Consider the following 27,661-nt stretch of genomic DNA (forward strand, 5'->3'; position numbering starts at 1 on the left):
TTTAACTATGTGCACAAAGTTAAATAATATGTGCACAAAAACAAAGTTAGAGTTAGACATCGTGAGTGTGCAATCAAAGAAAAAGAAATGTAGCAAAAAAATATGTTCCTTATGTAATTTTAATTAATACAACTTAGGTCAACGAATTTAAACTAGTTAAATTCCCACGCAACAAATCTCAAAATTGCTTCATAATTCTCTCGAAAACATTCCCTTTCATTCACTTCGCTAACCATTTTTATTGCAATGTTCCAGTCTCCAAATAAAAAAGAATAAATAAAGAAGAACAATATCAGAAAGGATTCAAAAATAATCATAAACTTCAGTGCCGCTTGAAATTCTTCCCGTACTCTCATCGAACGGGGAATCCCAAAAGTCTGGAACACATACGCAAAAATATTTTAACCTTCCTCCCCTCCCCCATAATTTATTCAGCTAGATGTATATCTCTTTCAATTACTCGTAACAAAAAAAGAGAAGCAAAGATATAAACAAGAGCAATTGAGACCTCATAAATCGTATGCGCAGAGCAGTGATTCACTGATGTTTACATAAAAAAAAATCTATCCCATTGAGAGGTCCAAATAAGAAACTAAAGCGTGTACATGAAGGTCAAATACCATGTGACTCGAATATCATCGAAGTTATAGCCATTTAGCGCCATCTATTATCGTTTAAATATTCAATTCAATCGTTCCATTTCGAGAAAGCGTATACGTGACACTGGGACGTCAGCGTCGATCAGAGCGCATAGCGGATACGTGCCGCTGGGCTGATAAGAGAGGAATTGTTGTGTAGCGTCCGCGTGACGCTGGGAGCGAACGAATTAACAAATGAAATAAAGCCTTTTCCTCCTTAGCTTGATTTTCTATATCTGATATAATTCCTTCCTCTATAGATAAAGAGACATATAAAATAAATGATGTTTTACTGTACATACACACATATTAGTTCATTCTCAAATGTCGTAGTTTTTGTTTTTGTTTATTTCATATAATCGACTTTTATCTCTTTCTGGTCCAAGACATTCATGAAAATATTCTTTGTTTTATAAAAGTGTTTGTAATATTTTCTTTCTTTCTAGAACTGTGCCCTTCAGTACACAAAGTTGTTAAAAGGAGTTGAAGATTATAAGTAATTGTCTTTAAACTTTTATAAAATGTTCACACTTATGTTTTGTGCAAATATTATACAGGGTTAGCATAAAAGAATATCCTGGTTTTAAAAATATACATTTCATAAACTATTACACTCAGCACTATAAATGATACATAAAATGAAAGATAAAATGTCAGAGTTTCTTTTCACTCACAAATGTTCAATGTGTGCGCCTTTGATAATGTGACATACATCATAGCATACATTTTGGAGTGTTTTACTGTCAATTTTTGGTAATGCTACACATATGCAATCTTTCAGTTCTTGCTATGTTGTAGGCAATGGTGGTGTATAAACACTGTCTTTGACGAAACCTTGTAAAAAAATTATACTTGGACTTCGCAGAAAAAAGCTTCTCGGGTTTGAAATTTCAATCCTTTTGCATCTTGTAAATATTTTGATGTTTTCCATAATTGGAAGTTATTTTGACATATGCTACCTTAGTTTAGCTTATTTTTCGTTTAATTTCAATAATTAACGAAGGAATTATTTTGGAAACCATGGCAACATTGAACTTATTCGGACTTTGCGGAAAATTGCTTTTAGTGTTTGAAATTTCAGTCTTTTTGAATCATGTAAATATTAAAATATTTTGTCCAATCGAATGGTATTATCCCATATGCCACCTTAGATTAGCATGTTTTATGTTTAATTTAGTAGAAAACAAATAAGTTTATTTTGTGGGAAACATGCCAACATTGAACTTGGTTCATGAAAATTTGCTTCTCTGAGCTTCCAATCATTTTGCATCTTGTAAATATTTTTATATTTATGGCAATTAGAAGTTATTTTGACATGCTACGTTAGATTAACTGGATCTAATTTTTATTTAAATAACTAAAAAATTAATAATTTTTGTATTGTTCAATTCAAGTTTATTTAGTTTTACAAACTTAATTTTGGTTATTATTAGCTTATTTTTGGTTATTACTGTTTTTTCTTTTTTGCGGGAGTGGGGGGGGGGATATTAAATTTAAACAACTGAGCACTTAACATTTTAAAGTAGCATTTGTGTTTGAAACAAAGTTGAATTATATAATTTTATGAAGTTGAATTTGTGAATATCATTTCACTGTCATGATGCCTGCTAAAGGCAGGGGGGGGGGGGTAATTAGTTTTTTTCCCCCATAAAAATTCAAAGCATTCACGGCCCTGCAATCATGGAGTTTTTTTTTTTAATATAAGCTATAAGATTCTCGAAAATATACTTTGAATATGAAAATTGCAAAACTAAGCCTCATGTAATTTGCATCTCTTTGTGATTGAGCATTTGAGACATTTTTAGGAATACTTTCAATACAGTAGATCTGTTTGGTGTGATAGATGCATATTGGTTGAGAAGGGATATAACGCTATTAAGAAGCATTACGAGACTGAAAAAAACAAAAATAACTTTAAACTGAAGAAAGATGAAGAATTGTTTTCAATGATGCCCATTCTTCTCAGTAGATTATATATACACCCCCTCTAGCTCTTTTTCTTGCTAGTTTTTTTAAAATATTTTTTTAAAGTATTTTTTAATTTCTATAATTCAAAAAAGAAAAAAAACTCTTAAAAAATATTTTTCTTAATCAGTCAAAATGCCGCTCCCCTGGCTGCTGCGCCCCTGGCGAGAGTCACTACTGCCACTAACTAGTTACGCTACTGTGTGTAAATAATATTATTATTCAATAAATAAAAATATCAGTTGTGCAGAAGGTGATAAAGGAATTGTATCATTAAAAATCAGTATTATGGTTAATTAATCAATTATCTTCATAGATTTAGCAGCAGGCAGCTAATTTGCTTTTTGGTGCTTCCTTGGGTTTAAATGAATGGTTCTCCAAAGGTCCTTTTTTTAATCCTAACTGGGCCTCTTCAGTCCTCTTTTTGATTGAAAATGGTCCTCTTTTACACTTTTCTAAAGCTAAAATGTGTTGGGAGTCCTGCTGCTCCAAATTTGCAATTTTACTGCTCCAAGCTGCTCAACTCACCATTTTCCTGCTCCCAAGTTTGCTCCAAAAGCGAGTTTTGGTTGGTGCACCCCTGATTGTTGCCAATCCTAATTCAGTAATTATTACATGTGTAAGGACTGTTGTGACCAAAAAACTCCTTCTGCAAGGAAATTCTGGCTGTGCTAGTGAGGAATATGCAGGTTTAAGTAGTTTCTTATGTTAAATAAAGCTTGGACAGTGTATCTTTATTTTTAACCCCTGACAAACAATGGAAGGGGGTTATAAGTTTGACGTGTCTGTGTATCTGCGTATCTGTGTGTCTGTCTGTGGCACTCTAGGGCCTAAACGGATGGACTGATTTGGAAAAAAAAAATTGTTCAAAAGGAGACTTGATCAAGCATGTTCTTAGCTAGGTTGCATCTTTGGATGACATTAATTAACGAAGATATTAATTAAAAACCTGTAAAAAGGTTAACGATTTTTGCATTGAAAACACAGTTGAAATTAAAAAAAATTTAATGCCAAAATAAAAAGATTTTTTTCCTGCGTCTGATTGAATGTGTATTATAAGGCTTTTAAAAGGCTTTTCAACTTTCCCTCTTGATCCTACAGTTGCGACTCAGTCTGGATTTTTTAAAATTTTAAAGATGCAAAATAACAAACTTATATGCTATAGTCTGACAGCAAACTGCTCTTCAATCATTTTCCAAACTAGTCCATTCTATAAAATGGTCAGAGAAGGAAGAAGGACGTATCATATTTACATGTTTAGAGACATTTTGGCGATATGAATATGTGTGTGTGTGTGTTTTAACAAGTTTTGTAAAAGAGGAAAATAATTATTTGACTGTATGAGGCCTAAAAAGAGACAGATTTACTGCAACCGGACTCTTGCCAATTTTCAATCCAGATTAACTACAGGAGGCTTTGTTGTCTCTGTCCAATGGTTGCTGAAGAATGTGAAACCAAAACCTATCCACTTACTTAGAATATGACCGGTCCAATGAGACATGTGCCTTGACCGTGCAAAATTGAAATGTTTTAGCTCTTTGACTAATTTTTTAAATTCTAAGTTGATGCTTTAAGTTCTAGAACCAGTCCGACATTGTATATTCCATTCTTCAATTTTTCTCTGTGTATCTTCTTTTTATTAAAATAAATGCCTCTGAAATAAGGCATGGATAAGAGCCATCTCCTGACAGTTAATATTATAAGTACATCCTGTTCAGTCAAATCTTAATAAATGACAAAATAACAATCAATTTTCAAAAATGTTCAAAACTGAATTAAAAATTTTATTTTGCAATATTTATTTCAAGTAATCAAATGTTTGAATTTTGTGAAAGCAAATATATTTCTTAAGAGACAAATTTGTCATTTGCTTTGATATTTAAAATTCTTATTATTAATTTGCTCGCACAAATATGCTATCTTTACAATGTTTACAACTCAACATCGGCAATATTATGGTTATGGCAGAAACAGATGTTTACTATAGTCATATTTTGATGAAAGTAGTTGCATGTTGAGAATTTACCAAAAAAAGAGAAAAAAAAACCCTTTATTCAATTTAAAAATAATAAATGAAATCAGGTTTTATGTTCACCCGAAATAATGTCATATGAGTTCATATTTGCCTGTTTCTATTGTAATTACAAATATCCTATGCTTTAAAATGCATGAACTGCATACTAGAATATAATAAATCATGTACATGATGATTTAAGAAGGTAACACATTTTTTAGAAGTACATGAAAGAAAGCTTGAAATATTTGTAAATATTGTTTGTCAAGAATTTCGTGATTGGTATGTATTTATGAGAAATACATGTTCTTACCTTTAAATGACTTTTCATTTGATTGAGGGATAAAAATGTCAAACGCACAATTTACTATTGTGTGTTTGACATCCTATTGTGCATTTCCCTAATCCTTATTCCTCCTTAAGTGTGTCCCTCATAATAGTGAGGATTTAAAAATCAAAAGCAACTCTGATGAAATACTTGTATTAGTGAAATACAAGACTACTATGATGACTTAATAGGAATTGATAGTTCAGCTTCTAAGACTGCTAAAGCTGGTGATAATGTATTTATGAAAGAAAACCATTAAGATTTATGTAGGTCTAATGTTGTAAGTTGATGATATAAATTAAAAAACTTAAATTTGCAAGAACAAATAAAAATAGTGTCACTTTTTATTGGCATGGTGCAGATGATGTTGGAATAATTACTGAGGATGAAGAAATAATGGTTCTTCTTTTTGCTACTTTACATAGACGCAGCCGTTTAGTGTTTTCAATTTCTTTTTCAACTTATAGTTTTGGCTAATTTACCAAAACTGATCTTAATCAACTGTCGTATTACATTCATTAAACACACCTTTATATGTAAAAGTAAAATATATACCTGTAGGCTTTCAATAAATTTCACAAATGAAATTGCTTTGTTTTTGTTTTAAAAAATTTTGTAATACAGATTTAAAAGATGGTAAATATCCCGTATGTGGATGCATTTACAGAAAAATAATTCACACTAAAAATTTACATACTTAATCATGTAAGACCCCCTTATCCTTTTTTATCATTTAAATTTAAATAAAAAGGGGAGGGGGTGACCCACTTACCCCTTACTGTGGTGTAAGTGGGACACCAATCCGATTTTTTTAAAAATAAAATCATTCAAAATATTTATAGCATTACTTTAGAAAATAATGATGAATTTCTGTTTATTAATAATGTCTAAGATAAAATAAGACAATAAGTTTAAATTTTTTTGATCTCAAAACTTTTGTAAAAGGTTTCAAAAACGAACTATTCTCAAAATGGGGTCTCACTTACCCCAACCAATCCTAATGCAGAATTCATCCACCACACATACCAGCAGTTGCTTAACATTGAATTCTTCTTTGCCAAATTTGTTTTATGCATTGTAAAAGGTGAATCTAATTTAGGTGAATCTTTGTATTTGTTTTATAATTTTTAAGGTTTAATAAAGTTGATTTTATCATTGATTTGTGTGAGTATGCATTAAGACAAACATTGTTATTTCTCATTATGTCTGCATGCACCCTTTGTATCTCTCAGCATAAATGCTTAAAAACCTTTTTTAATTTGCATTTGCAAAAGAGTAAGAGTCAACTTATTTAATAGTGCAATTTGAACTGTGGTTTTCAATATTTTGTAATCAAATAGGAAAAAGTCTTTGCCGAGAACAGAGAGAGAGACATCTGAAGAATTACTTCTTAAGAATTTGACAGATAAACGATTGCTTGAACTGTCATGGCTCAATCAACAAATGAAATCAACTGCAAGGTACGTTTTGAAACATGTATAATACCCTAAGTTAAAAAAGTTTCTGTATAAAGGTCTTCAAAAATGTTTCATTTCACTTCAAGGTGCTTAAAAGTCTTTAGTTTCTGTTTTGTTTGTACAAAAACACAAGTTTCTCTGGGTTTTCAGGTCAGAAAAGCTATATCGGCAGTGTGAATAAAAACTTCAATGAACTAGGAATAAGAGTTTAAGTGACTAATGAATTTTATTGAGTTAAAAGAAGGAAGAATCTGCATAATTATGCACATTTTAGTGTTTTTGTCGAACCTGTCTTCATTGTAAATCAAGGGATAGGTATGTAACACCAAATTATATTTGGGTCTAAAAGTGGCCTTGTGTTGAAGTTTTACTACACATGAATAGGTAAATTTGTATTTATATTCACCTATGTACAGAGAAAAATGTTAATTTCAGGTGTTCAGTTGCATTATTTTTTTATTAGTTTTTTATGAGGTGAATTAGTGCTAGAAATGTGATATTTATTTAAATCTTCATGCGTTTCAAATGCTGAATGTGTTAATATTCATCATATTTCATTTAAAGTTCTTTGAAAACTTACATGGATATGCTGGAGAATGGGGAGTTGGATGACAATTTGGATGACATGATGAAACAAATTGAAGAGTAAGTGTTTTTGGATTATATGATAAGGATCGCAAATGTTTTTGAAAAATAAATAAACATTTTGCTTCAATATTTCTTTTGTATGTTATTGTAATCAAAATTTAAAATAATAATTGTGTTCGTTTCAGAATTACCAACTCTCCATTTTACAATCAATCTTCTGCTTTCTTATTTTACATTTTATTTTTTCTGAATTTTTTTCTTAATATCTCTTTTGTATTTTGTTTTGTTTAGCTCAATATTCTGATATTTAAGTAAAATTTTGAGGATTCACTCATTTCGCTCCCAACTTCTCATAGCTTATTTCAGTATTTTACAAGCAAGAGTTAAAACGAATTCATATCCTAGAAGCATCCAAATTCTAAGGCTAAGTCTTCATGCGTAAAACAACTACAAAGAGCAAGAACTGTTGACCACCTCGCTCGGCTTTAAAATAAATCTTTTTTGTAAAGTCGTGTTTTTCTAAGGTTCAAGTATTTTTTGAAATATACTTAAAAAGCAAAACGTTAATGAACTATTAATACTCTCACTAATCTTTGGATCTGTTTCCAAGAAACGAGAGATATGAGATACATATAAACACTTCATCAGCATCATATCATTTCATCTTTAAGGAATAAAGGCCTCCCCTCCCCCACAGAAATCCATCTAGAAAAACTCTTAGCTGGTTGCATATAAATATTTAATGGTATGCTATTGCCAAAAAAATGAAGTTTCTTAGACAATAAATGTGAAAAAATTGCTAGGATTGAAAATGCATCGCGACCTACTTGTAATACTACACTACCAAATAAAGAAGATCCTGAATACAATTAAATCAGCAATTAATTTTTAACTATCTGTTACATTTTTGTTTCTATTGTACAATTTTCCTTTCATTAGTTATAAGATTTTGAAATTTGAGCAAATTTTAGCTTGGTAAAATTGGGTCTTAACCTAATACTTCCTTCCTAACTATGTTGCATTTCATGTTTCCACCTCGATCTATATTTTCATTTGGAATTTGCAAACCATTCCAACAAATTCTAAACAGTCTCGAGCCATATGTTTTTCTCAAAATAAAATTTACGTGCATGATTTAAAAAACGTATAAAACTATTTAAAGCGTAAAAAAGAAAATAAATAAATTAAAATAAGATAGTTAAATAATAGTTTTGCTAAAAAAAACCTAACATTGGCTTACATAATGCTATTGAATTTGTTTTTAGCCAAGTGTAATTGAAATTAGCTAAAGTGGCTAATATTAGCCAAGTCTTGCAGCCCTAAGCAAGTTTGAAATTTCAAACCAAGCACAGGCAAATTTTCATTGCTTAACTTAATGAAACTTTACATTAAAAAACTTTTTTGTAAAAGATCGCTTTTTTACAGAAAAAACACTGATGTAGATGAACTTTAAATGCAAAACTACAATTTAATCCAAAATTTCATCCAAATCGTTAAAGCCATTTCAAAGATACGAAATATATATACGTACATACCCACATACCCACAAGAATTGCTCTTTTAAAGATATAAGAATGTACCAAAAAAAAAAAAAAATCTATGATTTGACATTATTAACACGAACACAATTAATATGAACTTTTTACAAAATGAAGTCTTTTTTTCAAAAATAGGTTCCAGTGGATTGTCACTTTTTTAATGCTATCACTTTTAACTGGAAGTTGTTCTTTATGCAAATGGTGGAACATATGGGGAACTCTACTCTATCATCTAACGTTGAACAGTTAACATGTACATTTGAAATCCTCTTTAGTTTGTGTTGTTAATCCTTTCAGTTGAAAAACCTGTAACTACAAGTAAGATTGATGTGATCTTTAATGCTTTTCCATTACAGTTATGTCACTTGACTTGGTAACTTGGCAAGGAAAAAAAAAGATAATGGAGTTTAAAAAAAATAATAAACTAACTCTGTGATGCATTATTTTATTGTAATATTTTTTTAATGTAAAAAATTACTCCTCATTTTTTCAGTAGTTTTGATGGTGTTTATGTTTCCTGTAGTTGCACAGGAAACTTTGCTTTATGTATGTACTGATATGTGCATAAATTTTTAGTTTGGAAAAGCGAGAGGATGAAGGAATGAAAGAGTGGCTGTCAAAGCGAGAAAGTCTGAATGCTGCTAAGCGCCTAAACAAACGTCGAGTTCCACTCAATATGAGCAGAACACCCACCAAATTATTCGATTCTAAACGAAAAAATTCTCCTGGTCGAGATATGTCTGATGATGCAGCATTGCATAAAGCTACAATTGATGCCATCAAAACAGAGGTTTGTGTTCAATAATGTACTTAAGTTTTATTTAGAAACTATTTTTGACAAAGCACTGATGAGTGCGTACCAGGGTTTGATTTTTTCCTGAAGAAACCAGTTTCTTCCAGGACAGCGGAAGAAACTAAAAGAAATTGAAGGAATAAACCAACGTAAAACAAAACAGTAGTAAAGAAAGTAAATATATTCATAGAATATTTACAGCAAATGTCAGGATGGGTGTCATTACATACCTACATCAATTGTTGTAATATGCATTATAATTGCATTAGTTAAAAGTCGTAATTACAAAACGTTATCCTTAGTTAAAAAAACTAAATTCTTGTTATCATATTTTATGTCTAGCTTAATGGACACTAAACGCAAAATAGTACAAGTGTAGTTGCATATTTTATAACTAATGGCATCATTAACATTAGAAGTATAGTTTTTGGAAAAACAAACTGCTACTTTTCATTGCAAACTTCACTGACATTTTCTGGAAAAGTTGTTCAGCCTCCCCTAAGAAAAATATCAAAGAAAAGAAAAAAAATTGATAGTTTACACTAAGAATTTTATTCTTAAACTAAAATATATAGGGTAGACCGGGGCACGTTTGCGCGGATTTTTTTCCATGGATTTTCTAATTTTTATTTTTTAACTTGGGAAATTTTAAACATTACGGTTTTATAAAGCAGTTAATGGAATCAAAATTGGTATATTCAGTTGTTGCTCAGCTTGTGTTTTTAACCGTCAAAAAAAATGTTTTCGAATCCAAGTCGATTGCATAAACGTGCCCTGGACACATTTACGCATATTTATTTTGACACCTAACTTGGTGTTGATAGTGTTTTGAACATAATGTCTTACCATCACTAAAATTAAGCAAATTTATTACAGACTGAATAGTGTATAAATTTCAAGTTGAAGGGGCATGAAGACAGTACTATATGAATGTAAGCTATAAGATACAAATGTGTTACTTAATTAAAAACTAAATGGTAATTTTCAAAAGTAAATAGCCAGAAAATACTAAAAATGTTTGAGACAGTTTGGAGCGAAAAAAGTGTCAAGAGCACATTTAAGTGAGATACAGTAAGAACGTACGTAAAGGTGCTCCGATGTTCAACACGTAAACTTGCCCCTTTGCCAAGTTTGTTTTTATTTTTAATGTGCAAAAAAAATTAATAGCATTTCAGACCATACAAATACAATTCTCAAATAAGGATAAAATTTTGTTAATTTTTATATATTTGATCTTTTTTAACTAAGTAGTAATTTTTCACAATCAGCTTTAAAACGTTCAACTCAAAATTTACTCAACTTGGTAGAAAACAGATTATTCTTTCTGCATGCTAGACTGAAGCTTGACTAATGTTCAAAAACATGTGAGAATATTTGCTGAGGAGCAGCATCTGATTCTAGGTAGGCTTTTATTAAAATTTTTTTTCTATGCAGCAGCACGTACCAGAGCTATTAGTACTATCTCTCGCTCTAAGAGAGAGGAGATTTTCACATGCCATTTGTACAGATTTTCTCAATTTTTAATTTTGTCACTTACATCCCTTTGCTTCTCACTGCCTCATATGCTAATTCATAAGATAAAGTTTCTTCCATATCTTCCGCTTGGAAGAAACTTATTTCTTCTTTCCAATTTTTCCCACTCTGGAAGAAAATTGTCTACCATGGTGCATAGCATACAACACACTTACAGTGCATCAGAATTTGGTTTTGGTTTGATAAATATTTAAGAAAAAAAAAAAAAAAACCATCAATGGCCAGATCAATTCAGAGATTTTTGCTGCTGGAGAAGAAATAGTAATAGTTTGAAATCTGTTAAACTATGTGAGCAGAAAAAATCCTGCACTTTCAACCCTTTCATATTACCTGTAACACGAGAGGTGAAATACACTGAAGAGCCAAAAAAACTGGTATAGGCATGCGTATGCAAATAAATTGATATGGAACCAATCAGAATACGGCGCTGCGGTCGGCAACGACTATATAAGACAACAAGAGTCTGACACAGTTGTTAGATCGGTTACTGCTGATACAATGGCAGGTTATCACGATTTAAGTGAGTTTGAACGTGGTGTTATAGTCGGCGCACGAGAAATGGGACATAGCATCTCCGAGGTAGAGGAGAAATTTGGATTTTCCCGTACGACAATTTCACGAGTGTACCGTGAATATAAAGATTCCGGTAAAACATCCAGTCTTCGACATCGCTGAGGCCGAAAAATGATCGTGAATGAACGGGACCAACGAAGATTGCGAAACATCATTAAACGTGACAGAAAAGCAACCCTTCCGCAAATTGCTGCAGATTTCAACGCTGGGCCATCAACAAGTGTCAGCGTGCGAACAATTCAACGAAACATCATTAATATGGTATTTCGGAGCCGAAGACCCACTCGTGTACCCTCGATGACTGCTCGACACAAAGCTTTGCGCCTCGCCTGGGCCCGTGAACACCAGCACTGGACTGTTGAAGACTGGAAACACGTTGCCTGGTCTGATGAGTCTCGTTTTCAACTGTATCGAGCGGATGGACGCATACGGGTTTGGAGAAAACCCCATGAATCCATGGACCCTGCATGTCAACAGGGGACTGTTCAAGCTGGTGAAGGCTCTGTGATGGTATGGGGTGTGTGCAGTGGGGCTGATATGGGACCACTGATACGTCTTGATGTGTCTGTGACAGGTGCCACGTACGTAAGCATCCTGTCTAATCATTTGCACCCATTCATGACCATTGTGCATTCCGACGGACTTGGGCTATTCCAGCAGGACAATGCGACAGCCCACACGTCCAAAATTGCTGCAGAGTGGCTCCAGGAACATTCTTCTGACTTTAAACAGCTCCGCTGGCCACCAAAATCTCCAGACATGAACATTATTGAGCATATTTGGGATGCTTTGCAACGTGATGTTCAGAAGAGATCTCCCCCTCCTCGTACTCTTAGCGAATTATGGACAGCCTTGCAGGATTCATGGTGTCAATTGGATCCAGCACTACTACAGACATTAATCGAGTCCATGCCACGTCATGTTGCGACACTTCTGCATGCTCGCGGAGGCCCTACACGATATTAAACAGGTGTATCAGTTTTTTTGCCTCTTCAGTGTAGTAGGACATAACAGGGGATGTGAGGCCTCAGAGACCGCTCTACTTACAAATTTTTTAAAAATCGTATAATTAAGATACATTTCTATAATTCCCCTTAAATATTCTTTGCACTTTTATTAGCACATGTTTTTTTTTTTTTTATTTTAATTTTGAATTGAAATATACCTTTTCCAAGGAAATTTAACTATAGCCTTAAGATTTTTCGAGAGAAATCATATGCTGCAGTAAATAATTTACTACACGTAATATAAATGAATATATTATATGAACATATTATCAAGTAAAAAAATTATTTTATTTTTTTAATTGTTCAGAATACTTTAGTACAAGAAAATTGATTATATCACATTACAGGAAACTTTTGATAGCCCTTGAACTATTAGAATTTCACGTCATATTTCCAGTAATAATTCGGCCTATCATTGTCCCTAGAGCATCATTGCTCAGGTTTTGTGAACATTTCAAACAACTCTCAACTTCATCTAGAATATTTTTCATCTCTTCCGCATAGCCGGATAAGATTAATGAACCTATTTCCTCGGTTCTAACGATAAGAGCGATGGCTACTACTGCCGAAAATCAACACTGAAGAAAAGGTGCAATCTCACAGACCGCTTCTGATGAATGCAATGAAAATTAAACCAGATGCACTTGCCTAAAGATACTGTTCAGCAAGGGAGGGATTCAACTCCACAAAACAAAAAGCTATTGGGAAAAACCATTCTACCAGATTGAAAATGAAATAGGGGTAGTGGGATGAACTTTTGAGCGGTCTATGAGACAGCACGTCCCATGTTACGGGTTAAGTTCATTTCAACATGATCAAATTATCTGGACAAAATGCTTTTGTTGTTTCTTATAATGGAAGTTTTTCATAAAACTTTCAAATAAAACTTCTATTTGAAAACTTAGTACATGTATATATTTTTTATAAAAATATATATTTTTTATATTTCAAGGTTTAAATAAAAATTGCTGTTTCAGATTATTGATCCGGAATATGAGATTCCCAGCATCACAAAAAACGTTCCTATCAAGCAGGAAATAATTGACTCATCTCCAAGTTTAAATGCTCTTCTTGACAAGCCAACTACCATCTCTCCAAAGGCTCAGACTACCCCCACGTCACCGTTACTGACATCGCTTCTTCGGAATGTAGCTTCATCCAGTCCTGGATCTCTTATTACGGCAACTATTACTTCACCCTTGAAAGAGGTTTTCTTTCCTTTGACATTTTACTTTCTTAAATATAAAATCATACCATTTTTTTAAACAGATTTTTGTCCAAAAGAAATTTTTCACGCAAGCCTTGCTTTTGTAAACTAAAAATGCAATTTAATGTTATTGAGCTTGGGTCACTTAACATTTCAATTTGTGAGGAAGCTGATTTATGAATTAACATGAAACTAGAAGATAAAATAAAATTGTCAGCTCATTTTGAAGATAAGTCAAGGTGTCTGGACACTTCATGGACTGTCATGGATTTGTACCAGTCAAAATTTCTCATGGAAAGTCATGATTTTAAGCAAAAAAATGCTAAAAAGTTTTAGAAACTGAAAATTAATCATGGATTAGGAGTTCTATAACATACATAAGTAGAAAATTTCACTGATTAGATGCAAAGTTTATGCATTTTAACTGCTTTTTATGCTTTTACATGAAAGTTCTGTTTTATTAGGCACTTTGAAATCCGATTGCAGCGACTTTTGGCAAAGCTCACTTGTTTTTGTTTTCTACTACTTATACATCAAGAATTTAGTTTTTACCAATAATTTTAATCATTCTCGTAGCCTACATTGTATAATTGAAGAGCTGCACACTTGTCATTTTGCCATGGCCACTCGAAAATTTTAACCTCTTTGCATCAGTGTCAAATCAAGCTAATACCACTCATAAAAATTTATTTTTACCTTATGTTATAATTAATATTATTGTTATAATGAAACTTTTAAAAATAAAATAAATTTAAAATTTTAGTAATTGTAATTAAAAAGTGCTTAAATGTACTTATTTGTGCTTATATATCCTTACTCCTAATGATGTTTAATGTTTTGACTAATTTCTTGACAAATGTTGCTGAAATATAATGTCATTGAGGTATAACAGCTCTCCATAATGCATACAATTTTATCTAAGGCAAAATGTTTGATATCAAGCATTAGTTGTTAAAAGGACTGCATGTAACAAGGAACTGATAAATAAAGGAACTGAAGAATTTTAGTTGATTGTTTTCTGCAAATAAGTTCTTAGAAACGTTTTGCAATTCAAAACTTTGTGAGGGACTCTTTTCTAGCTATAGTAAATTTTTTCTTTGGAACATTTTGTGGAAACCTAGATGATTCAAGAATGGCCGGGAAGTTTAAAAAATTTCTCTAAGTTTTAAAAGTATACTTTGTTTTATTTTGCGTTTAAAGCTTTGCGGATTATTTATGAATAGTAAGATATTTATTGTAAATAATGCATTAAAAAAGAAAGAAAAAGTGAAGTATTTAAACTGCCTAACTGGTGTAGCTGACTATTCGTCAGCTGACTATTCGTCAGCTACACCATAGTTCATTGGTCACATAAGAGTTCCACGTCTAGAAGCTGACAGCATAGCATTATTAATTTCTTCACATATAAAGAGCGGACACTTGACAATTTAAATATTATTGGTTGCGACGGAACTAACATCAATACTGGTGTGACAAATGGCGTTGTTTGTGGAATAGATTTAAAACTAAATAAACCCTTGCAGTGGTTGATTTGTCGGCTGCACGCAAATGAATTTCCATTGAGGCATACAATGAAATAGGTGGGGTGAGACAACTCATGGACCAGCAAATTCTTCAGGAATTATCGGAAAAGCTATCAAAATCTGCGAAAATCTATCACTTGTGAACTTAAAAAAAATATCCTTAGAGCATTTTCCTTCACTTTTGACAGGAACAGATATTAGCTCATATCAACAATATATGTATGAAATTTGCCAAGTCGTTTCATCTGGATATTGTCCAACCAATCTTGCCAATAAAAAACCTGGTCCTGTAGTGCATTCTAGGCTGGTAACGACTGCCGCTGGACTTGAAGATTATATGTTCCGACTGAGAATCCAACTGAAAATATGGTTGCGTTGTGATCATACATAATGAAAGTTTACGTTCCTATCTGGTTCTTTATAAAGACATACTCTTCTTGTTTAGAAGGTGCACATCATACCTATACAGGGATCAAAGTCGTCCTATATTTCCTATAAATCCTATATTTTTCAAAAAAGGTCAAAAACCATCCTATATTTCCTATAAATCCTATATTTCCAATAAAAATCCTATTTTTTTGGTACCCCAGAGGAATTTTACACCTTATGCATAACGAGTTATGTCACTTTTCATTGAAAGTTATGCCCTGCGTCATCAAAAAAGAAGCTCTTAAAGGGAAAACTGGTGAAAATTTACTTGAGTTAGATCTAATAAAAGATTTGAAATTTCATGTTGATAAAACGTTGCCCTGATTGCCCCAAATGTACCACGAAAACATTTTTTCAAGTTAAAAAATATTGAAGTGTCCTGCACCAAGGTCGCCCATATGGGAGGGGGGGGGAGGGCAAGAGGGGTCTCAAGCCTCCCCGCCTTTGAAATTAGAGCTTCCTTGCTTTTAGTACTTTTTTCTTTGCAAAAATGTAAAAACATTTCTTCTCCAGCAATTAATGACTAATTTATTAAAAATGTCAAACTTTAAATAACTCTAAATCTGTACTGAAATTGATTTCTATGGAGAAAATATCTGAGCCCCCCCCCCCCCCCCCCCACTTAAAATTTTGCATATGGGCGCCCTTGTCCTGCACTTAGCCTAAAACTTATAACTTTCTTCAAGAAATTGTTTTTTCTATATATTTTTTAAAAAACATAAAGTAAGATTTTAGAAATTGTAAAGCTGAAAAATATAAATAATAAAGTAGGTAATTAGCATTATAAGTAGGAGTTTTTGCTCTCATGCAATATTTAATTCTCTCACATAGTACACTAAAATACGTTTTTTTTTTTTTTTTTCATGTTTCAGTTAAATTTTTCATTTTAAATACATTATTTTTTTTATTATTCATTTGCAAATGTTGATTTAAACAAGTGTTCGCTAATAATTTTTGTAATTGATTTTTTATATAAATTTATAACTTTTTTAAAAAGATGGAAAAATTGAATTTTTTGAAAAAAAGGGCTTTTGCTGTATACTTTAATATTTTAAAATTTGGATAAATGTTTTTGTTACACATAGGGCTGTAGGGGCAACATTTTACCAGCATAAAATTTCGAATTTCAAAAAAAAAAAAAAAAAAAATCTGGATTCAGCTTAGTACATAAGTGATGGTTCACAATTTCAGATGCAAGTCGGCACGGTTGGCGTTGTTGAAATTATGTGATTTTTTTTTAGTTTTGACATAAAAGGAAAAATATGAGAATGTGCCACTTAACAAAACAATTTTCCTTTTTTTTTTTTTTGATACACCCTAATGTACATCAATGACAAAGGTCTTCCTAAGAATATAGCAGATAACCTCGTCAATAAGTATTGGAATGACATCTTTAACCTGAAGGATGAAAATCTGCACTACCCTTATTTGACCAAATTTGTTAAGGCTGTCCTGACTTTCTCTTATGGCCAAACTTCCAAGGAGAGAGGCTTAAACAAAGAATTTTGACTAGTCACTAGTAGTGACAAACCAAACATGAATTTAGACGCAATTGTTGCTCTCCGAGTGATAAGACGTAAAACTCCCTGTGGAAAATATTAATGTGAATTTAAAAAATGATCCAGCTGTGCAAAGCAGCACACTTGAAATATAAGGAACAGAAAGAAAAAAAAACTGAAAGAAGTAAGAAGGAAAATTATAAAACCTAAATTGAGTGATGTAACAAAAAAAATCTTCTTGAGATAAACTGAGAGGTTTATCTCAAGGTTGAGATAGAACTAGAGGTTGTAACGAAAGCATTAATTCAGCTCAGGCAATGATAGATGAGGGGAATTGGAAATTAAAAATTAAGACTTGACATTGAGGCGGGGCAAGCTGTAACAGACACTGGTAATAAAAAATTTAAAAGCTTCTCATAATCAGCAGTTCTATATAATTTGTTGCTAAACTATTTTGATTTTTAATTGAAATAAATTGTTATTTCCCATAATATTATCATCGTTTTTACTTATTTATTTTTTGCGTATGAGAAATTTAAATTTTTATAGTACAGGAAAGAATCAATAAGGTATGTCTAACAATTTTTGTATACATTTTTTCATCAATGGCACTGAAAGGTAACTTCTTTATGATGTGTATGCAAAATTTAATCTTTTTTTGGTGTCCTATAAATCCTATATTTTTTCAAAATGTGTCCTATATTTTTTTCAAAAAATGTCCTATATGTTGTCAGTTGGTCACTTTGATCCCTGCTATAGAATGATCGCATTTTTCAAATACTTGCCAAACAGCTTAAGAACAGACAATGTAATTCCACGTAATTCATTTTTTGCTCACTCAGAGAACATATTATTATCAATGCTGAATGATGAAAGAAGTCATATTCAAGTTCTGGCCTACCGCAAGATTTTGTCGATAAAAGACCGGTTAAGTTAACAGTCAGCTACACCAGTTAGACAGTTTAAAGTGCCCAAGTTAAACTTCAACTGTCGAGATTGCACTGAACTCATAAACTGGCAAATTGAAACATATGAGCCTCCACTAACGAAAGAAGTACCCTCATCTGCCATTAAATCTTTCTTAAAACAACTACTTTACAGTGAAATTAATTTGGAGGAACCAATTTCTCCTTCGGACCTTCATAAATACCCATGTCACAGCCAAGTGACGGAATGCTGTGTCAGATTGATAACAGAGGCTTCAGAAGCTGTTTGTGGAGAAGAAAGGAAAGATGGTTTCATCTTGAGCAAACAAGAGTCTAGATCAAAAATGCCAAAGTTTGACAGTAAATCAAAATTTCATGCCTAAACTATTGTTATTGATGTGGGGTGTTTGTTAAGTAGTTATGAGGTTTTTTACGAATGAAGTACCCAATTTCTTGGCAAGTGAGATAATGCAATATTATGTTTTTATTTAGAAAATATTATTTTTTTTTCCATTCATAATGTTACAATAAGTTATCTAAATAAGAAATTAAATATATAACTTGTAAAAAAGTTTAGATTTGGTATTTAAATATTTATATTTTGTGCATTTAACCTTTTTTTGCTTTAGAAGATCGTGTAAATTGGGAAGAAAAACAGGTCAATTTTTGGTTTATTTTACTGCTTTTTGGAAATTTCAAGAAATTACTCTATTGCAGTAAAACTTGTCTGAGATATTAATGTTACCAAGAGTTATCAGTTACTCTCTCCCCTAAACATTTTTAAAATCATATATTTTTAATTTTGTAAAAAAAAAAAATTAAAAAATTGATTTTTTTTTTTTTGCATTTTTGATTTATTTTGTTGCTTTTTAGAAATTAAAAGAAATGACTCTATTGAAGTAAAACTTTTATGGGATATTAATGCTACCAAGAGTTAACATTTACCCCCTCAAAAATTTTTAAAATCATATATTTTCAATTTTGTAAAAATATTTTTTAAAAATCATTTTTTTGGGGGGTATTTTTGGGGCGATTTGGAATCTAAAGATATTATCCTAGGAGACTAAAATTTTACGGGTGATCTATTGATGTTAAAAGAAACCTTTTGAGACCCCAGGCATTTCGAAATTTGAATTTTTTTTTCACTCCACCCAACTGATCAACCTCACTTTTTTCAAGCACGCTGGCTAATGCAGGGTAATACGGTACATTTAAAATTTATAAAATCAATTTTCCTAAGAAAACTTTTCCCCCCCCCCCCCACTGTTTTACGTCTTTAATCGTATGCTAATTTATGCTCGGAGAATAGGCATTGCTGCAATAGCCAAAGTTTTGTACTGGGTGGGGAAAGCGGAGAGGGTTGGTTCATAAAAATAGTTATAAATAGCTATATTAACATAATTTTCTCCAATAACTTCTTTTTGCTTGAGACAAATAGAATATGAGTAATAATAAGTTTTCCCCATGAATTGATGACATGGCTTAAAAGCAAGCTTTCTGCACTGCATCTCCTCATTCATGAGTATTACTTAAATTCCTTGAATTTGTGTATGCGAATTATTATTATTATTATTAAGAATTTTCTTTTGAAAACAAACCTGTCTTGCCTATAGATAAAATTACTTGCTTGCTATGGAAAATTTTGTCCTGCTTGTCTTCTCTGTGAAGGTTTTCTACAAATTCTATCTTTTACAAATATTGCATGTACTTGTTTCTAACTCAGTGTTTTTCAGTTTGACGCATCTGAACTTCTTGAACGCTCAAAGCTTTCTGTATCAATGTCTGAAAAGGAAGCAGGAATTGTAAAAACTAAAGAGTCGCCCAGGAGCACTATGCAGCAAAACAATCGGCCCACTCCTGCTTCATCTCCTCTTTTAAACTCTTTGTTGAAGAATACGCCGTCTACTACAACTACCTTGCCTGTTCAGCTTCTCAATCCTAAAGATGTAAGTAGGTTATGACATGTACATTATTAAAAATTTTTCTGGCTACCATGTTTATTATTTAGTCGCTGATTGGGCATCTTGTGAAATATTCTATGCTTTAGTACTATAGTAATTTTTTTCATTTTGAAGTATTCAGTAAAAGTTCTGGGTTGGCATTATTATGCAGGATTGTGGGATTCTCGCAATTTTTTCTAAAATCCAACTCACTGGCCTGACAGCGCTCCTATATTTCTATATTTTCCCATACATCCGAAAAATTCCTATTTTTCCTATATTTTTTAGTTCTTACTTCCTTGTATCTCTTAATTTTCCCATTCTATCTTCAGCTACCACAATTTCCAAAAAAAAAAAAAATGTATAGTTTGGAAACATGCCAGTGCCAAACTCTTGCTTTACCGAAAATTACGTGCAATGTTTGAGATTTCAGTCCTTTTGCATCCTGTAAAGGTTTCAATTATTTCAAAATCAGTTGGTATTGCATCATATACACTTTAGTTTGTCTAATTTTGTTCTTTATTTCAATAATTTATTTATTTATTAACTTGATTTTAGTTGATGTTCCAAATCAACCGAGAAAATATGATTTTAAACCATAAAGTATAGGATCCTAATGAAACTTATCATGTTTTCTGCTCTTCTTTATTTACGAAAGCATGCACACGATTTTTTATGAACTGAAAGCCGATGTGGTTTTACAACCGGTTATTTTTGGGATGTTAAGGTTATTCATGATCAGATGAAAAAACTGCAATTTGTTTAAAATTGGAAAGCAAATTCTAGAAGATTCATTGTTTACAAACCAGTATTGATATTAAATTTTACGAATATAATTGAATGTGCAGGGAATCAAAAATAATTATGATCATAAAACCATTAAGTACCTTTGCTTGGATTGAAAAATATCTTGAAATAATGAAAAGGACATTTAGCCAAATTTAGAAAATCTTTTGGAAAATGCATTTAAAAGAACCTCGGTGCTGTAAAAAAGGAAATGTTCTAGAGAAAATAAGATGAAAGATTGAGAAATTTCGAATTAATCATATCTTTGTATGTAAGAAGTACAATTACCTGTCTATCGATAATAAAAATTTCAAAATTATTCTTTTTTAAGGTATCTTGACCTAGGGCAGTGATCAGTCTGCATACGAATATTGAAATTAATTTGTATTTTGGAAAAATAAATGCAATCAAAAATTGTAAATTCAGACTATTTTTTAATTGTTGATATTTTATTTTTGAATATTTGTTCTGAAAAAACTATAACTAAAATTCATAATCAGCAGAATATGTAATGGAATCAATAGTTCTACCACAAAAGTTCCTGAGATCTTCTCTTCGAGGTCAAAAATTATCATGTGTTTAGGGAGAGCAAAACAAATTTACACTTGTCTTTCATTGATGCTTGAGTCGTACGGGTAAAAGGAGGTAAGATAACCTATTAGGCTTGAAAAATCACCAGCTTAAGAAAAGCTTGCTCTTGCACGTTTCCTTTTCTTCCTATAATTTTAGTGGGATATATTTTTATTTTCTTTGTTTTATTTTTTCTTCATTTTATACATGATGTTGCATTTATCTTTGAGTGAGTTGGGAGATCAATTTGATCGATGGCTTACACCCATGTGTCATGATAGTTTTCTTTTACCTAGAACAAATTGAAAACAAAGTGTAATATAAAATAGTATTGTTCCAAAATTTGTAAAAAAAATCCATAATTTGGACATGCTAAAGTCCTGAGGACTCCAAATTTTGAGATTTGTACTGCACTTCCTGTAATAATTTGTTTGAAAAGTTCCTATGTTTTGTCTGAATTCCTATATTTCTTCCTAAATATTTCTGTAATTGCGTGTAATTTTTTGGCAAATGTCACTTCTAGGCCTGCACTCAACAAAAATCCATTTGCAGGCACTTCCCACAAGAGCCCCACTTCACATTTTGGTCATGGTGAGAAATCCCACTTTGCATATTTCCCTTGTGTGTACCCTGAATGTTTGTTAGAAATTAGTTTTGAGATGCTTTTGTTCATCATTGGACATATGCAAAGTTAATGCATGCATGTGTGTGTGTATTTGTACATAGCCATTGTGAGTGTATGTGGTTAGTTCTTACATGTACTGTTAAATGTTTCTATGATCAGGGCTACTGGTCGTTACAGGCATACCCATAGGTAGAGGTGAGAATAGCTAGCTTTACTCATCATGGATGAATGGTTTTTCTGATGGGGCTAGTGTATTTTAAGGCAATCAATTTAGTTTTTTTTTTTTTTTCAATATTTCAATCGCTATATTTGTCTGCATAATGAAAATAAATTACACACAACATAAGTAAAACTAAAATTAAGTTTTTTTACTAAAAAGCCTGAAAAATTGACTTATTTGAATTAAGTCTTGATTTGTGGTATTTTAAGGTGGCCCCAAAGGTGTGAAAATTCTCTGCATTATGATTTTGATGACATTAGCATTTTTTAATTCTAGCACTCTTTTAGACTATACGTTGAGGGTTTCCCCTCTCCCTCTCATTTCAGGGTTGCTTTTCCCCTCACATTTTAGGGTGTTTTTAAATATTTTATTTCTTTTAATCTTCATGATTTTTTGGACCATTTTTTTGAGGGAATTTCTCGTACCATTGTGCCTTTTATAATGTAACTCAAATATTTTAATCTAATCAAAATTGCATTTTAATTTATCGTAATATACACATTTAATAGAGATAGTTATATGTAATTTTAAGAGTAATAATTTTTAAATCAAAATTTTTGTTAATAGATTTTTTTTTTAAAGAATATCCTAAGAGCATTATTTGCATTTGAAACTTGGGCCAGCCAAATCTAAGTCCTAACACTATATTGAAAATAGAAATGTATATATTTTAACCTCAGTGCAACAATTATACATCAAAGCCTCAAAACAACAATAAGATATCCTACTGTTACCATGTGACGAAAATATGTTAAATTGTATCTAAATGATCTGGCCGTAACAAGTTTCAATTTAATCAGGGGGGGGGGGAACCTTTTCAATCCTTTGACTAATTTCCGTGTTTTTTTTTTTTTTTTTTTTTTTTTTTTTTTTTTTTTTATTGAGGCTGAGTGAGACAGGACAGGATACAATTTAAAAAGTGACAAATAAGAGTGCATGAGTGAAGTCTGAGAAAAGCTTAGATAAATTAGTATTATTATGTAATTTTTTTTGTTATTATGTTAAAAAGAAAACGACTATTCATTAATTATGATGAAAAATGAATTATTCTTGAATAAAAATAAAGTAAAATATTTTGTAATAAGTTTATTTAATAAGTAATCATTATTTTCAATTTTTTTAAATATTTTTTTAGTTTTGAACACTTTTCTTATGAATTTATTTTTTATGTATTAAATTCTGTATTAATTCCTCTTATTTACTTAAAGTGTAAATCCTTCACCTCCACCCTCTTTTCTATTTTAAAAAAGTGCCATGTTGGTATTTTTGCAACTTCCACTCTTGAATTTATTTTACCATAATGTTTTTTGTTATTCAGATTACCATTTATGTTTTGTATGTTCTTGGTTGGTTAAAAATATCTTTTGCTGTTAAAATTTCCCACTGATGCCCATAAGTCATTGGAATAATCAAGTTAAATCTGTAAAAAAAAAAAAAAAAAATTGTAAATGAACCATAAAAAGTAAACTAAAAATGGCGCATAAAAATTGATTATTTAAAATAATAATAGAAAAAAATAATAAAATAGTTCAAACTAAATAAAGAAATAGTATAAACAAGTGTTATTTCCTGGATAGTGAGTGATTTTTCTTTTTCTTAATGTATGTAAAAACTAAAACTTTAGATTTTCTGTTGTAAAAGGGGGGCGGGTGCTAGTTTTGAGCTATCAAGTTGATTGCTTATTGATCTCATTTTAACCTCAGCCTGGTATAAATGATTTCTATTGTCTCTTTGAGTAGTCTGACCAGTCACTTTTTTTTACTGAAGTAGGGGGCTCTGCCCCCTGCTTGCTAATGCTCGCCAACCCCCGAAGATTTCTTCGCAAGCTTATTTAATTTGCAAAGATTTAAATTGTCAGTTAGAAAGCATTAAGAGCTCCCTTTGGATCAAAAAGCACCCCTTCCCCGGGTTTCAAAATAACTTGCACCAACTTGCAAAGCCGTAAGAGCTAAGGGTCTCCTGAGCATTGCAAAACTGCAGTTTTGTAAATTCATGGTCTCAGTAGTAATATATTATGCACTTTAGCTCAGGTCTTGGATTGAGTCGAGCCTAAGATTTTCCGTTAAAACTGAAACCCTTAAAGTTTGTGAATAAGGGAAAGAAGAAACATGCAAATCGAAAAGACGTAACTATGGCAACGCCAAATAAAACATCAATAATTTTAATGGAGATGAGGATTATTCGAACTTGAATTTTAATGGCTTGTAACTTTTTTCCTTTGGAGCTCAGTTTTTCGACCATCGCTTGAGTTAGATCTGGAGTAAAAAAAGCCCCTCTTTTCAGTGGTGTCAAAAAGAAACTGTAAGACAATTCCTTCGCTTTTTACTGCTAGATTTAATGAAAAAAATAGTGCCTAAGTTTTAGCTAAGCCTAAAAAAGTTTGTGCTAAAAACACAAATAACTCCTACCTTATTTAAGTTAGAGCATTGAAACAAATTGTGTAGAATGTAGAAAATTCTAAACTTTTCAACAATATATAATATTAATATGTGCAAGTAATTTTTCACCCCTTTAATAGGCAATAATATGCAATTTACGCGAAATTTGAGCTTATAAAATTAATTTAAAAAAAACTAATTTGAATTTAAAAAAATAAAACCCCAGGTGTAACCCCCCGGGCTCGAAGTAATTTTGTACAAAATTTCAAGGCTGTAGATGTTATTTACTATAAAGAGATATACCTACCCCCAAAAGAATCACAATCTTGATTTTCATGTCAAAATGTGTAGGAAATTCCTGTTTTTTGACATTAAAAATCTAAATCTTGTCCAAAGTTTCAATTATTTTGAGACATAATCAATTGACTTTGACCGAAGAAAAATGCTGTATCAATTTGCCATTAAAGCAAAAATGTAAGCTTTTTTCTTCAATTTTTTTTTTTCACCATTAACCATCCAAGGCTACATAACGCAAGAAAATTGTATAATTTTATTTTATCAATGCATCCAAACTTCATTTGAATGCCTCCATTTGACATGCATTTTTTCAATAAATAAATAAATAAATAAATCCTGCATTAAAACAAAAGCACCATTTTAATAAGAAGTAATGTATTTTTCTTTTTCCAAAAATGCAAATAGTCCAGTCAATAGATACATTTTACCTTGCAAAAAATGGGGTCAAAGATTTTATTTTTTTAATTTGTACATATTGGTGCCGACATGGAAAAACCAAGTTATCCAACACGAAAGACCCCGGGAGAACTTTTGGGGGCCGAAAAACCACAAAAATTTATGACATTTTTTGTTTTTTCCAAAATATCTCCGAAATGGTTCAACTTAGAAAAAAGTTTTAAAGGTAAAGTTTAAAGAACATAAAATTTCCTACAACTTTTGTATTTACAACTTTTTTGTAGCACAAATAACAAGCTTGCTATAGCTCTTTGAAAATAAGCAGTTTTCCTCCACTCCGAAAAAAAAAAAAAAAAAAAAAAAAAAAGCTTTCACACTGAAAGCAAGGAGTCATAATTATTAGAACTTCAATAGAAACTTTAGTTTCAGAGAGTTTATCGACAGTTAGAGTAGTTTGAGTTTCTTGCTCACATCCCCCCCCCCCCCCCGCTGGACACAGTAGCAATTCAGATTAGTTCCCACTAGACTCCAAAAACAAACGATGTATTATGAAACTGAAATACATATATACGCATTCATTTAAAGCACATACGACGATGCAATAATAATTTTAAAAAAAACCTTCCCCACTGCTCACGAACTAACTTTTCTGATCTGACAGAGGTAGTCTTCATCAGACTCCAATAATAGATGATATATTGTTGTTTGTAACTGGATTACACAATATATACATTCATTTGAGGGATATAATTCGTACATTCTAGTCTAATTATTGCAAACAAAGATGCGATTTTTAAATATTAATGTGAAGGAATGAATATTAGGCAGCTAATAAGCAAACAATCAACACAGTCATGCATCCTATGCTCTGATACAATAATAATAATAATAAACCCTCCTCCACCGCTCACGAACTAATATTTCTAGTCTGACAGAGGTAGTCTTCAGTCAGACTCAAATAACATATGATTTATATTGCAGTTTGTAACTGAATTACAAAATCTTCTCATTCATTTAAAGCACATAATTCGTACCATCTATTCTATTACAAGCGAAAATGCAATATTTGAATATAAATGTGAATGAATAAATATTAGGGTGATAATAAGCAAACAATAGACATAAAAATGAATAAATAAAGGTACAATAGTAATACGTCATGAACACTTTGAAAAAATTCTGCAGAAACTGACTTTTTGAGGCATGAAAAACCCAAAAGAATTACCTTACAAAATGAAAATCCAACTGTAGAAGATTAATACATACATCTAAATTACAGAGAGATTCATTCGACCTTAAAGCAAATAGAGAAATAACAACAAAATACGCTGTTTATCTTCTTCGAAGCCGTTTTGAAGGTCCAGGTTCTCCCAGTTCAGAATCTGTAGGGGGTAGAAAGAAGTTGTGGTCCTTTAATTGTTCATCTCCATGTTGCGGTAATTCCAAAAGCTCCTGGAACAAATTATCTTCTTCAGCAGTCTCATCCAAAGATGAAATTTCTGCAACATTTTCACAATTTGTGCCACTGCAGTGTTTGCACGTGCTGGAGCATTTTAAACCTGCCTTGTGACAAGAACAGGCTCCAGTACAATTTTTCTTGCAGGTACAGGGTACAATCTTCAAAAGATTCTGAATAACTGAATCTCTTTCGTGTCAACATGCATTAAACCTTGCGTCCTGCGTTCCCAACCCCATTTCTCTGGATCAATTATGTTGCCCAACCAACTTTGAATTTGGTGGTAGAACCGATATGAGTGATAACGTCCAGCATGTCCCCCCTCCCCGCACGTTAGAGGTAGCCCTGCAAGATTTATCTTAGCCCTTTATACTAGTTTTATAAAAAGATTAAATTGCAAAGTATCCAAAGATAGGTTCAAATACTTTACGTCACCTGTGTATAATATTTTCAAAATGTTTTCTGCAGCTAAGGAAGGCATCATGATGACAGATTGGGTCCATAAATACTTCAATAGCTTCCTTAATTTCAGTAGGTTTTTTTTTTTGACTATTTTGTACAACTTAATTTTGCCTTGGCCAAAGATTGCCGAAGTCGTATCACACCCACTAGACGCATGGATGAAAAGAATATTGCTGGGGTCAACTTAAAAGATATAGTGGGGAAAAAACAAATCACAAGCATTCCCTCTTCCAAGTTTTAAAAAGAACAAGTTGCTGAAAGGCTGTCCTAAAGCTGTCATCAGTCCTCTCGCTCACTATAACAATCTTTTCAATTTCTTTTGCTTTTGAAAGAGCAGTAAGTGAGTGAGTCGGCATCATCTTGAGTCTGCCTGACTTCAATGCCAAACTCTTCGAAATATGTCTCAAGAATTAGAATAAGACAATTCTTTTTGTTATAATTTGCGAGAAATCTTTCTTAAGGAATTTAGTTAACATGTTAGATTCAACCATTACTTCAAGGGAAGAGATTGAT

General features: G+C 31.8%; 1 protein-coding gene across 1 annotated transcript in view; it reads left to right on the plus strand.

Annotated features, from left to right (window-relative positions):
• Positions 1-27,661, plus strand: part of LOC129228006 (bromodomain-containing protein 8-like) — a 112,429-nt gene that overhangs the window by 16,404 nt on the left and 68,364 nt on the right. The window contains exons 4-9 of the mRNA XM_054862636.1: positions 1,085-1,134; positions 6,286-6,405; positions 6,967-7,047; positions 9,105-9,318; positions 13,412-13,642; positions 19,752-19,964. Coding sequence (XP_054718611.1) covers positions 1,085-1,134; positions 6,286-6,405; positions 6,967-7,047; positions 9,105-9,318; positions 13,412-13,642; positions 19,752-19,964 — 909 coding nt within the window. The remainder of the gene's footprint in view (positions 1-1,084; positions 1,135-6,285; positions 6,406-6,966; positions 7,048-9,104; positions 9,319-13,411; positions 13,643-19,751; positions 19,965-27,661) is intronic.

This window comes from Uloborus diversus, chromosome 1, assembly GCF_026930045.1.
Source record: "Uloborus diversus isolate 005 chromosome 1, Udiv.v.3.1, whole genome shotgun sequence".
NCBI classification, from domain to species: domain Eukaryota; kingdom Metazoa; phylum Arthropoda; class Arachnida; order Araneae; family Uloboridae; genus Uloborus; species Uloborus diversus.